At 45.3% G+C, this 13,934-nt stretch overlaps 1 protein-coding gene across 2 annotated transcripts in view; it reads left to right on the top strand.

The window, feature by feature from the left end:
• The first annotated feature begins 3,285 nt into the window (after window positions 1-3,285).
• RARB (retinoic acid receptor beta) overlaps window positions 3,286-13,934 on the top strand; it is a 134,246-nt gene continuing 123,597 nt past the window's right edge. The window contains exon 1 of one of the 2 annotated variants that reach the window (XM_084795058.1): window positions 3,286-4,038. In XM_084795058.1, coding sequence (XP_084651184.1) covers window positions 3,882-4,038 — 157 coding nt within the window. In that variant the 5' untranslated portion in view covers window positions 3,286-3,881. The remainder of the gene's footprint in view (window positions 4,039-13,934) is intronic. The other variant, XM_084795060.1, reaches the window with a different exon arrangement.

A 13,934-nucleotide genomic window follows, 5' to 3' on the forward strand; every position in this document is an offset into this window, starting at 1 on the left:
TTAATCATTTCCATAAGTGAATAGAGTTAAGGAATTGTTACTTACCTTTGGCACTTCCCTCGGTTCTATTTTCAAGAAAGACTTCAGAGGACGAGTCATGTTTTCAAAAGGTATAAGAAGTAGATGTACTGACAAAGAGATGGCAGGAAAACGCAGCAAACTTGGAACCGGCTTTTGAATGAGCACTTACTAATAGCCTCGATCCCTGCTCCCAGTGTAATTAATCCACGAGGAGAAATGACTAATTGACTAGTGAGTCCCATTGCATTATAAGGAACCCATAATATCCCATCCACACAGATTTAAATACTGATCAAGTTCATTTCCCTACAATTAAAAGAATCTCAAGGTGATTATAAATTTAAATTATCCTTGTGCAAAGAAAAAAAAAATCCCCCAGTCACAGGCACACATTACACCACATCACACCACCAAATAGCATTGTGAGTGACTGTCTGCTCTCAGCCTAGCAAATGCCATCTTGGAGAGTTCAGCTGTGCTCCTCCCCCCCCCCCCCTTGCAAAAGGATAATCCTAGCTGGGCATGGAGGGATGGAGAGGCTCATGACACCCTCCCTGCCATCTGTTTTGTGCAACTCTTCCTTAATAGCACATGGCCTGGCGAAGGGCTGAAGTATATAAAGGACATGGTCCCGGCCGTGCAGCTGTGGAGAAGCTCTCATCAGGCTGAGTACTGGCTTTCTAGGAGTGGGTACTGGGGGGGGGAGGCAGAGGAGCACACATGCCCCGCTAAGTAACTTCTCACCTCTGCTGTCTAAGGAAGCCTAGTGAAGTCTGAGTTCCCAGAGTGGCCTCTGGCAGAACTGTGCCTCTCTCTGATTGTCCTTGGAACCTTAGTTTTAGGAGACGTGTTAGACACTGCTTAGTTCTCCCAACACACACACACACACACACACACACACACACACACACACACACACACCTGCACACACTTGCACACACATGCGCACACAAACACACAAAGAGAGAGACAGAGACACACACATGGGGGTGCAGAACGACAGACAGAGAGGAAGAGAGAGACAGAAAGACAGACAGAGATAAGACAGAGGCAAACAGACAGAGAAGGACAGAGGGTGGGGTTCAGAGACACAGAGACAGAGGGGGCATGGGAAGGAAATTGCATAGTAGGGAACTTGTGGGAGACATTTGGGAGTGCTCCCTCCTCTCCTAGACGGGGCTGGCAATGAACAGAATTTGGGATTCATCTCCAGGTACCTCCCTGTACTTTGGGACCAGGATCAGCAAGGAAGTGGAGCAGCTCCTGAAGACAGGGCACCCAAGCTTTCTCACATTGAACGACATTATACTGCAGTCCAACTGCTTCCTCCCCCCTCTGTCCCTACCTTTCCCTCCACCTCCAGTCCTGGGTGCGAGTGACTCTGTTTCCAGGAAACCGAGGACCCTAAGGAAACATTCAGGACAGTGTGTCTCTCTCGGGCCAAGTGCAGAAAAGTCACACCTAGCCCAGGGTTTTGTGTATCTTTACATTTGCTCAATGGCAGTGGGTTACAAGGTCTTGTTTTGTAAATCCCTGTGTGCTTCCTCACTTGGCATGTGGGTTTTCTGTGTAGTTGAAAAGTTTTTGACAATAAGTCCCCCTCACAAAATGGATGGCTGCAGAAAGGAGAGAGCAGCAGCCCATATTTGAGTGAGATCTCGCCCTTCAGGCACTCTGAACTTTTCAATGGCACCAACTGAGCCTCCCCAAGCTGCAGGTTCCCCTTCTTGAGGGGCGCTCTGCCTCCATGATGGGGTATAGCACAGGCTCCCATCCTGCGCCAGACAAGGGTGGGTGCCCCTGACAGGTTTCCCCTCCCAGCGCTGCCCAGAAAGGAGGACTGGAACCTGGGTGGGCTACTCTGCCAATTTCCTTGTCGGCCTTCTGTGGGAGATTTACTAGGGAGGCAGAGAAGGAAGCAGGGCTGACTCCTCCCAGCATCTTCTTTCCTGTATCCAGCAGAAGCTGGAAACCAGCTGCAGGTACCTTCTCCTTTGAGAACCCTGGCTTCCTGGCTGCGTCTGTACCAGTTGTCTATGGGTTTGAGAACTAAAAATCAGCTCCTTCCTCTGGGCTCAGTCAGCGTAAACAGGTTAAAATAAGAAAAAGAGAAACCCTCTTAGTTGAAAATTGTTTAAAAAAAAAAAAACAGGGATGATTGGGCAGGGTTGGCCTAAGCAAAGCCTAGCTTTCAGAAACATAAAACTCTCATCCTTACCTAGTTTTCAAAATATGCATTTAATTATGTGTGGGAACAGGTGCTTGGTGGAGAAGCCACCAACAGGGGTTCAGAGAGAGCTCATGTCTATCAGTCTCTGAGCCCTGCGATCTCAGGCAACTTTGGTTGTCCCTGGCAGAAGTCCCACAGCTAGAAACAGGAGGCTAGACAAAGTTGATGTTCCTTTTGTGTACTTATTGAGAATTTACAGGTAGTTGTTTTTGTCCTCTGGATGGTATTGCACAGGTCCATTACACGGATGAGAAAACTGAGTCTTAGAGAAAATCGGCATTTTCTTAGACACACAGATGCAGATGGCCAGCAGCCGAGCTACTGTCTTTTCGCCAGCCAGTAAGCCAGAATCTAAAATCTATTCTCATAATTGCACACACACACACACACACACACACACACACACACACACACACACACACACACACACACCACCCTCAGGGATCAGGGGAACGCTGGGGGAAAAGGAGAGAAAAAGAAGAGAAATGAGAGGGGAGAAAACACTGTCTGGTGCTGTAATGAATCTGTAACTGCTCCAGGTGTTTCTGCCTGCAGGGGATTTTTAAATATAAGAAGATCCCCAAAGGTGTTCCCCCTCCCCCCTCCGGAGCCAGGGCAACCCCTTCTGCTAGAGCCTGCAAGAGGGAGAAAGAAGGAGGAAAGATAAAAAGCAAAAACAAACAAAAGAAGAAGAAATATAAAGACTGCGGACAATGGAAAGTTTCCCAGCCTGAGTGGCTTCCTTCAGCGAGTGGTGGCGCGGCCCCTGATCGGGCTTGCCCGGTGCTTTTTACAGGAGTGGAAAGATACCTAAGTTGCAAGGTTTTGCCAGGCACAGCGGAGCTGGGAGGAATTTCAGATGTGGATTGGGGGCGAGGGTCTCCCCGCCAGGGCCAGACAGATGAAAAGGCGCAAACCGCAGCCGCGCTCCCCGCTCCTCCCTGCGCTCCTGGCATTGTTTGCACGCTGAGCCGTGGGGAGCACCGCGCGGCTGGCCGCGGCCTCGCTGGCTGCCGGCTCTTGCAGGGCTGCTGGGAGTTTTTAAGCGCTGTGAGAATCCTGGGAGTTGGTGATGTCAGACTGGTTGGGTCATTTGAAGGTTAGCAGCCCGGGAAGGGTTCACCGAAAGTTCACTCGCATATATTAGGCAATTCAATCTTTCATTCCGTGTGACAGAAGTGGTAGGAAGTGAGCTGCTCGGAGGCAGGAGGGTCTATTCTTTGCCAAAGGGGGGACCAGAGTTCCCCTGCTCCGCGGCCGCAGGACTGGGATGCCGAGGACGCGAGCCACCCGAGCAGGGCGCGTCTGGGCACCGGCGGGGTAGGACCCGCGCGCTCCCGGAGGCCTGCGCCGGCGTCGCCTGGAAGGGAGAACTTGGGATCCGTGCGGGAACCCCCGCCCCGGCTGGATCGGCCGAGCGAGCCTGGAAAATGGTAAATGATCATTTGGATCAATTACAGGCTTTTAGCTGGCTTGTCTGTCATAATTCATGATTCGGGGCTGGGAAAAAGACCAACAGCCTACGTGCCAAAAAAGGGGCAGAGTTTGATGGAGTTCGTGGACTTTTCTGTGCCGCTCGCCTCCACACCTAGAGGATAAGCACTTTTGCAGAGCGCGGTGCGGAGAGATCATGTTTGACTGTATGGATGTTCTGTCAGTGAGTCCCGGGCAGATCCTGGATTTCTACACCGCGAGCCCATCCTCCTGCATGCTGCAGGAAAAGGCTCTCAAAGCCTGCCTCAGTGGATTCACCCAGGCCGAATGGCAGCACCGGCACACTGCTCAATGTAGGTTTATTATTTTTTTTTCCTTTCTTCTACCAAGAAAAAAAAATGTCTCTCTTGCATGCAATAAAGACACCGGAATAAAGTGGTGGCAAGACAAAGGGTTTAATGATTTAATGCTGAAGGGGTGTGATAGGCTGGCATGCATATGGATTCCATCTCAGGAAATTCCCTCTTAAAGGTTTGCTGCCCTAGAAACGCCTCCTGGGCTCCTGCTCTCCCTTACCACCCGTTCTCTCTTGAAGATAGTTTTTTTTTAAAAAATACGTCCGTAGAGAAGGGGGAAATAGACGGTGCCCACAGACTTTGAAACATTCTTCAAGTATTACGATCTGACACAGCATGCGATTTGTGTTAGGAGTACAGAGGGGGGGGGTTCACTTGGCTGGGATTAGCCCTGAGCCCAGTAACGCTTCCCCCTGTGTATTTCAATAGTGCGAAGTAATTAAAATGTGACATCGCCCCTTCAAGGAATGCAACCTTGTGAAGGCAGTTGCTCCCAGAGTTCATGAGGCACAGAGCAGGATGGTGCAGGACGCTGCCGCCTTCCTCACTCCCTTCCCTGAGCAAAGGCAATATGTCTTAGCATTGACCCCACTGCCACCTCTGAGGGTCACTTTGTTGGTCTAAGAAGTTGCTGTTTTGCTAAAGAACTCCTGGCCACCAACACTGCTTGGGCCGGCCATTCATTATTTCCATATCTTACAATTTAGCCAGGAGCCTGGACTTCAGTTTAAAGCAAAAGAACTCTAAACGGAGCGGCCTCATTTTTAAAAACAATATTGACTGTTTGGTTATCTGATGCTGACATAGTGCCTCGGCTCCATCGGTCAACAGTAGCTCAGCTGCAGGCCTGAGAAATGACCTGGGATCCTGGGAAATCCTACCTAGAGCCGGCTGTGGTGGGAGGCTGCAGGATGCTTCGCCCCCCTGACAGTGATTTAGATAAATGGCTCACCCATCTATCAAAATGTTTTTAGTACTTGATTTGACAATTCATTGGAGCATTAGCCTGAAAATGACATTTTAAATCTTTGTTTTCAAAGAGGTCAAAGTTTAACTGGAAGAAATTGAGTTTTCCTAAGAACACGGTGACTTGTCTAAAGAGGCAAACAGCGCATAGGGGCAGTGGCAGGGTTAGCTCACGCGCTGAAACTTTTTCTTAGGAAAAGGGGGAGGGAGGAAAAAAAAAAGACTTGCTTCTTGGGCCAGAAAAATCAACAGGTTTGTAGCTGGAAAATCAATAAGCATTTGATGCCAACAGCCTGGCTGTCCAACTTAAGATCCATAGAGGCACAGGCAGGCAAAGAGAACATAGATCCAGAAAGTCTCTTACTCCTCAGCGGCCCCCAATAATACCCTGTCCTTTTGGTTGCTCATTTTCTTTTTGAAGAAGGCAAAGAAACTTAGTATTAGAAAGTATTTTCCAATCACTAGCCGGCTCTCGGAGTCCTCCCTTCTACAGAGATTAAAACAATGTGAACTTTCTTTTGGGGATTCCTGGGAACTGGGCACTGAGTTGTTATGTTAGATTGAGGAGTTTCCTGAAACATTCTTAACAGAAGGAAAACTGTCCTGGAAGAGACTCCACCGTGGAGCAGAGCTACTTGCAGAAAGTCTCCCTTTTGCAATTAGCCTTCCTAATGCCTATTAGGTTGCAAGCTTGGAAGGGAAGAGCTTTGTTTGTTCTTGAACAAGTTAAACAAGGGATTTGCTTTATCTGGGGAGAGCTGGCGCTGAGTGTGTCACTCGCCTAGGGCAAGCCGATAAGCAGAAAGTGTTGATAACAGCAACGAGGTTTTGCTAATCAAAGAAACCTGCATTAGACAGAGTAAATAAAGGCATTTGACAAAAGCGGTCCAGAAATTCCAGTGTCTTGTTTTTGTCAGCAGGGCAATCTGTGCTCATTGCAGTCCGCTTCGGCTAGGGTTTCACCCCGTACTCCAACTTGGAGCTGAACTAGTCAAGTGTCAATATTGCCCGTGCCCTGCAGACTCTGGCTCTGCTGTCTACAAACCACAGAATCCCAGTGCTTTCCGTTGTTCCAGAGATTAGGGATAACTAAAACATTCTTTCAAAAAAAAAAATTGGTTTATTAAGTATCTGTGTCTTGCAGAGTTGGGGCTTTGAAATGAAAACCCTGTGAGAGCCAAGTTTCATAAGTAACAGCTTAAATCCCGTGGACTTAGTTTTCCATCTTACCTAATGGCTGTTTTGAAAAGGTACAGATCAACTTTGCTTTTAACACAGAGGAAACAGTGGGGCAGAGGAAACGTGGGACTAAATTCAGCAAAACTACTTTCAACCTTGTAAACCTACTTAGGCTGTGTGTGTGTGTGTGTGTGTGTGTGTGTGTGTGTGTGTGTGTGTGTGTGTCTGCATTTCTGTCTTTGTGTGTTTAAAACCTTTGAACATAAGAATGACCCCCAGAACCTCACTTTGTAAAGTGTTAGAATACTCCCTTTATTTTCCCTTTAATTTTAAAGATAGAAAACTGATATGCCAGCCAGCTGTTGGTTGTAGCAGGGCCTGTGAACTGTTTGGTATAAACATTGGAAATCAGGATTAGGGGCCACTAAGGGAATGTGGTGTACATAACAGAAAGGGGCACTAAGTGTCTATTCAGACGCTTCCTGGAGTCTCTTGGTTTTAGGTAACTCCAGATGTTTTCTGCATTAATTGCTCTGTGGGCACGGGATACATCTTAATATTTTTCGGTCTAAATATAGCTGCTTTTGGTAGAATCACCAGTATGACAGCATCTTGGCCCATTTCCCTGTGTTCTCCCTTTTTAACACATCAAAAGAGGGGAGGAAAAAAAAACCTTTTTGAATAGGGTTTTGCCCATTCAGAAGAAATTATTTTTAAAATGAATAGTAGCAATGTGTGATTAAGGAGGAAGGAAAGTTCCCCTCTTAGAGCCCTGAGACCCGGATTTGAAGCATTAAGCAGGATCTAAGCCTCCTCTCCTACAGAGCTGTAACTTGAGGTCAAAGTGGCAAAATCAAAGTTACCTTCTGAAAGAGAAATTCAATGACGACCGACAGCCGCCATATGAACTGAGAGGCGTTTTGAATAAATATTTCAGTGAAAAGGCCCAATTGTTTTTCTAAAGTAGGACACAATTTTCTGCTGCTCAACCACATGACTCAGTAAGCAACACCATCAGAAAGAAGAGAGGAGGAGAAGGGACTTCTGCTTAAATCTCAGAGAGAGTGCACCGCAGGGTCATTATGAAAACAAAAGATGCACAAAGTTTGCTTTCCCAGCCTAAAAAAAAGAGAAATAATAGGGTTTTGTCAATTCCCAGATAAATGGGTGAGTTTGCAAATCGGGAAGGGGAAAACAAAAGAGCAGTAATTAAATTTTATTGCCAGAAAAACGGTGAATTCCAAAATTCAAGATCAAGTCCTGGGGTGGGGTAGGCACCCTGGAGCTACTTAACCTTAAACTGTATTTTGGACTGGATTCACAGCTCTGCTTTAAATTGCCTGACCAATAGGAGTAGAAAGCCCTGGCATTGAATCTGATCTTTTTTTTTCTTAATAGATAAGTGACCACAATGTCTGTTTCTGTTAGGTTAGCTGACCTGAATGAGAGGTTTTCCTTCTCATTTTAGACGATCCATACATAACCAGCAAGTACCATCCTGGGTTTTTGTTTGATTTTTGTTGGTTTTTGTTTTGTTTTGTCTTTCTTTTCTAATAAATCACAAGAATATAATATTATTTGGATCTCAGTTTTTTTAAAGACAGTTAACACATTAAGCACGCAAATGGCTGAAAATAAATCTTACTGTTTTCTCCTTTACACACTAGGCAAGGTTGTTAACTTTACTCCACAAAGGAAATACATGATAAACTATGAAGATTATCATTTCTGCTCTTAGGGGATTTATTATTCTTTAAATTAAAAAAGTATTTTAAGAAAAAAGGCCGGGGAGTTTTTAACTAGGAAGTTGGTGTCGAGGAGGAAGAGGCAGATGGCAACTCAGACACTGTAAGCATGAAGCTCATTTTCAAGTTGTCCAGGTCTGACAGTAAAAACTATTTATTCAAATAAATAAATAAATAAACTATTCATTCAGAACACAGGTTCTCAACCTACGGGTCGCGACCCACTTGGAAGTCAAATGACCTTTTCACCGGGGTCGCCTAATTCCATTGGAAAACACAGATATTTATTACAACTCATAACAGTAGCAAAATTACAGTTATGAAGTAGCAACAAAAATGATTTTATGGAACTGTCGCAGCAATAGAAAGGTTGAAAACCACTGATTTAGAAGCTCTTAAAGAAAATCTTCTTCAGAGTTTGAGCTACATGTAAGTGCCAATAAATTCATCTTTAAATGGCATTTTTATACTTTAAATGTTCTAATATAAATTCAGTTAACTATCAATTAAATAGATTATTTCAGATATGGGAGTTTTTGATGAAGGTTAATCAGAAAAATGTTGGCTGGAAACCTTTCCCAAAGATATTGATGTCGAAGCTTGCCTTTCAAATTACAGGGTAGTTACAGCAATTATCTTTCTCTGAGTTTCTAGAAAACCTCCATTTCAAATGTTCTGCCGCAGTTCCCATGTCACTCACTGAAATATGCCAGATATTTGACTATTATAACATCCTCTAGGTTACCCCTTGAATCTACGGGTGGCACAGAAAGCCTTGCGATTCCATGGTCAGTATAATTGGGGGAATTTTTGCATTATGACTGGGGATTGCCTTGTGTTTCTGTGTCCTTCTTCCAAGCACAGATTTCTTTTGTAGCCAGTTGTAGATCTGTAAATAGAGGCCTGACCGACAGACATGTGGGCCGAGGTGAAATGGGGGAGGGGCGTGGAATTTCGCTAAATGGTTACAAACACAACTGTAGCAACCCTTCACCAGCTTTTTAACAAGTTGTGGTTGGAGGTGTTGGAGGAAGGAGGGTGGTCACCTAAGGTTTCAAATAGATCAGGATCCTGTCAGAAAGTGGCTGGTCTAAGTACCCCTTGTTAAATAGAATGTTTGATAACTTCCACTCCCACCCCACCGAGAGATCTTGTGACACCATCAGTCAGTCTGCTGCCCTGAATCCTCTTTTCATGCCTGGTTTCCTGCTTCGTTATTAAGATCTGCTGGGCACGGTAGTGCACGCCTTTCATCCTGGCACTTGGGAGATACAAGCAGGGAGATCTGAGTTTGAAGCCTGCCTGGTCTACATAGCGAGTTGCAGGCCAGCCAAGGTCATAGAGTGAGACACTGTCTCAAATGAAAATTAAAGAAAACAAAGAAGACGGTGCACTGTCCGAATCCCGTCCTACTCAAGCCTCTTTAAACAAAAAGGCTGCAAATTCAGACTACCGGAAGCAGGAGGGGTGACATCTGGGGCTTTCTGTTTGTCTTGGGGTTCAGGCAGGCATGGGACTGTGGGTTTGCTTGCTCTCCAGCCTTGCTAGGTGCAGAGCTGCAAGGAGGTGACTTGGATAGGACTCCTAATTGTGCAGAAAAAGGACAGGGGGACAGGAAGTGACGTCAGACCAGAGACCCAACCTGCTGAGCACTTTCGCCAGAGTTCTGTCAGGCCTTCAGAGCCTCCAATGGAGAGAATCAGCCCAGAGAAGGGAGAAATCTCAGATTTAAAAGGGTCATGGTGGGCAATTATGTCCCCGACACTCCCCAGGAAAACCAAGAATAACTTGGTGGAAAACAGGGGTTTTAATGAAAGTCTTCTGAGAGCCTATTTTGTAGCCCTACGGTGGCATTCTTGTCTTCTCTAACAGTCCAGCACAGTTCCAACCTCCCACAAACCCTCAGCGTGAGAAAATTCACACTGTTAGGGCCAATCTCTGCAACCCCCATTTACCTTTTAAAGCCCAAAGGTTCCACCCGACTCTGCATCACGTGGCCAGACCCCAAGTCACTGCCATTTCCATTTTTCCTTTTCACTTAAACTGAGGTTATTCATCTGCCTTGAGAGGGCAGAGAAAGTTCAAATGAAAGGCCCCGTCATGTTTTCTAAGCTCACACTTGTCCTTAAAAGTCACACCTTTGTAAAATTTAATCTGGCCTTATTGCCTTATTTTGACTTGAACTTGGGGGAAAAAAATTTAAAAATCTTGTTTCTCTGGTGGGCTTAGTGGCATCCTTCTGTAACTAACGCAAGTGCTTTGGAGATGAAAGCTGAAGAATCAGAATTCAGGACCAAAGCTGTCAGCTACTTAAACAGCTTTCTAAAGTCAAGACAAAAAAAAAAAAAGGTGGTTTCTTCTTCTTTTTCTTCTTCTTCTTCTTCTTCTTCTTCTTCTTCTTCTTCTTCTTCTTCTTCTTCTTCGGATGGGGGGTTGTTCTGTATTAACTACTATTTTTTTTTCTCAAATTAAAATGTTACCAAATTCAAAATACTGCAGGTAAGACTAAACAAATAGATCAATTAACTGGGGGAAAAGGAGATTTTGGATATCATTTATCCCAATTTTTTTCCAATTTTCAGAACAAATGAAGAAGCAATATAATAACTCCTTCTTCTCAAAAATATTAGAGGTTGCCACGGCTACAGCCTGCTGTTGTAATGTCCTCAGAGTCCATGATTATGAAAAGGTTGATGGTTGTCTGAAGGTCTTTGCAGCTTCAAACGAGTTTTTAGAGTGTGGCCTCTCGGAAAGCTTGTGGGGATAATTAGCTAAAATGGAAGTGGAGGCTGTGAAGTTTACTTCCCAGTGTTTTCATTTAGCTCAGCACCACCATGTGTTGTTGAAGAGAATTCTTAAAGGCCCACATAATTATTTCATTATGGTCCTCAGAAATGATTTCATTGGCTTTAATGACATGAAGTTGGATTAAAAAAAAAAAGGCATACATTTTAATTAGTCCTTCTTATATTTACATCAGATAAGTAACAAATAATTGATGAAAAACAAGTCTTTGGAATGGATGGCTTCACATAGTACCCTGGTTACAGTTTAGTGATGAGACAGTCCCTGTTGCCTTGCATGTTAATTATCTAGACGTTGCAGGGGTTGTGCACGAAACTGGAATATCGCTCTTGCCATCTCACAGCAAAACAACCGCAGTGAATGCCTAAAAATTGAAAGCTTTAAAAAGGTCGCTAGCCACACATCTCCGAGGAAGTAAATTACCAGTTCCATTAATTTTACTGTTTGCTAACACTCATTTGATGGAGTTAATCTGCGCTTCGGCCTTTTGGAGTGAGAGCCTGTGTGGTTCCTGTGTGTATAGCGGCCACGTTTTTTGCCCTGAGCACTCCCTCTTTGACTCTAGCTGCCTGACCTGAAGGCTTGAATGAAGGGACTTTGCAAATTTTGCCCCGGGAATTCACAAGGCCTTCGCCAAGTTCCAGGCTTCTTTCCCCTTTGATTTTTATATGAAAACCCATTTCACATGATTCATCTGTTTTGGTGTACAGAACACTAATTGTTATTATTGATTTTTAAATTCCATGACCATTACAAGTAGCCCAGATGACTGGCAGATGAAGGGCAACAATGCATGGAGTTCTGGAGCTGTTTCATGTTTGTCTGGAGTACTTTATGTGGTCAATATTAACTGCCCCATTGAAACTAACTGCTGTATCAAATAACAGTCAATCAAATGAATGTGCTTAGAGATTATTTATTGAAAGCTTTAATTGTTCACTGGGGCCCTGCTTATCAGAGGAAACAATAGGAAGTGGAGATGGGAACAAGTCTGGATTGGCAAGTTGGAGTATTCTGGGGGAGCTAGGATCCCTCCACTGCTATGGGTGATCAGCGGTGCCCCTGTCACCTGTGCAGGGAAGGCCTTCTGGAGTGAAAGGATGAGGATTTCCCTTGACCAGGCAGAGGCTGGGAGAGCTGTTCCTTCCTACACTTCCTCACATCTCTCCAGCACTGCCCGAGATAGCAGAAATAGCTTGACTCAACACAGAGTCGATTTCTACAGCTATGAAATGGGGACAATAACGTCCACCATGCAGGATCCGTGGAAGGACTGGTGAGCATGTAAAATAAGATTCTATTCTTGGGAACGTACATATTATCACTGGGTGTGTCCACCCCGCCCCCTGGAAGCAGGCTAGCTAACAGCGGACACTACTTCTGTGACCATTTTCTTTATCATTTCCCTGCTGTCTGCAGCTCCTCATCTAGATGACAGTCCTTCCTGCTTGTCACAGCTTGAACAGCTCTCTGGACCTGACTCAGGGACAGCCGTTTACCAAACCTCTAGATTTGCCCACGTTACTGACAGTGACAAAGACACTTGTAAAGTTATTGTGGTACTCTTAGCCGGTGTGGCACCTGCATCTTCATCACTTGTCGATGTGTTGGATGCTGCAGAGTTCCATTCGGCAAAGGCACTTGGGTGTCTGTCATCAGGTGCCTCTGGGATTATCAAGAATCTTTAGCCACTGTCTTTGCTCTTTCCAAACTTGGAAGAAACTAGGGTGTGTCATGTGACACACACCTCATTACATAAGCACATCCTTGGGACTTTGAACCAAAGATTGACGGTCAAATCCCTGAGACCCAAATCTGGGGAAAAAGTGTGTGTTCAGATGGCTTGACCATTTTTGTCACAGTGGAGGCCCACAGTTATATTTAAGTGAGATACAGAAATAGGACTTTAAGTCTACCCTGCATGACAAAAGTAATGTGTGTCTTCCAGGCTCACTTCTTTGTGGATGTTTCTGGAGCATCTAAGGGGTAATTGTGTTCCTTGGGGATAGAGTTGATTTACTTAGACTCTTGGAAATGCTTCGTTCTTTATGTAAGCTCCTATGGTTTACTGCTGTGCAACACACCATCCCAAACTTTAGTGTCCCAACCCTTTGTTTTATGACCATGCTATGGATGAGCTTAACTGGTCAGACCTTCCACTAAATGAATGTGACATCAGCTGGGCAGTGGTATCCAGTATCACCAATGTTCCCTACAAGAGCTGGAGTGCTTGTTAACTACCGGTGGGGAGCTCAGCTGGGGCCATGGCCTGGAGATCCAGAATAGGGGCTAAGATGGAGAAGTCTTTCCTAGCTCAGGAGCCAGCCTTCTGAGGAGGGCAAGCTAAAGTAGCTAAGACTCAGAGGGGGCCTCAGGTTCCCCACACTGTTCTGTTGTCTAATCAGTGATGGAGTCAGTAAATCTGTCCCCCACCCCTTGGTGGTGGCAGTGGCAACAGTGTCCAATGATCTTTAGTCTGTATAACATCTTAGCATGTGTGCTGCGCAGCAGGAAGAAAGTTTGTATTCTGGGCGGGACCACACAGAAGAATGATCAGAACTGCCAGCGAGTTTGCCTCTTGGCTTCTTGTGTATTTAACAGCATTCTATATGGCTGACCATATATAGATCAAGTCAATTCTCCACAGGCTGTAAGAAGGATGTTGTTATCCACCATTTCTAGATGAGAAACTTGAAGTTCAGAGTAGGCAACTGCCATGACTGAGGATGCACAGCAAACTGTGAGCCTGGGCGGCAACCCCACCAAGTTGATCTTTTTCTTCCACACAGTTTTCACATTGCAGGTCTTTAGTCTCTGCCATTAGACTGTCATCTCTGTCTACTGAGTGGATGCTCTCCCCTAAATGTTTTATGTTCTAATAATGCCAAGAAAGGCCCTCAGGAGTGTTAGGGGCAGGGTGGGGAGAGTAGAAAGCCACAGAATTGTGCCTCACATGATTTCCTCTGATTGCATTATTTTCTCTAACATAAACGATGGGCTTCTAGACCGTGAAGGAAACTGCCAGAACCGTAAGGAGCCTTTACACTTCAGCTTCTTTGTTCTTGCATCCTGTTTGTTGTGGGCTGTGCTCCTAGTTACTGCCAAGGCTCCTGAGGCCGGGGCAGATTGCTCAGCATTCACGGACGTTCTTGGGGGATATAAGCTCTGGGAAATGCAGCTTTTCATACCATGCTAGTT

This window comes from Acomys minous (assembly GCF_964271855.1).
Source record: "Acomys minous genome assembly, chromosome: 9".
Lineage (NCBI taxonomy): Eukaryota > Metazoa > Chordata > Mammalia > Rodentia > Muridae > Acomys > Acomys minous.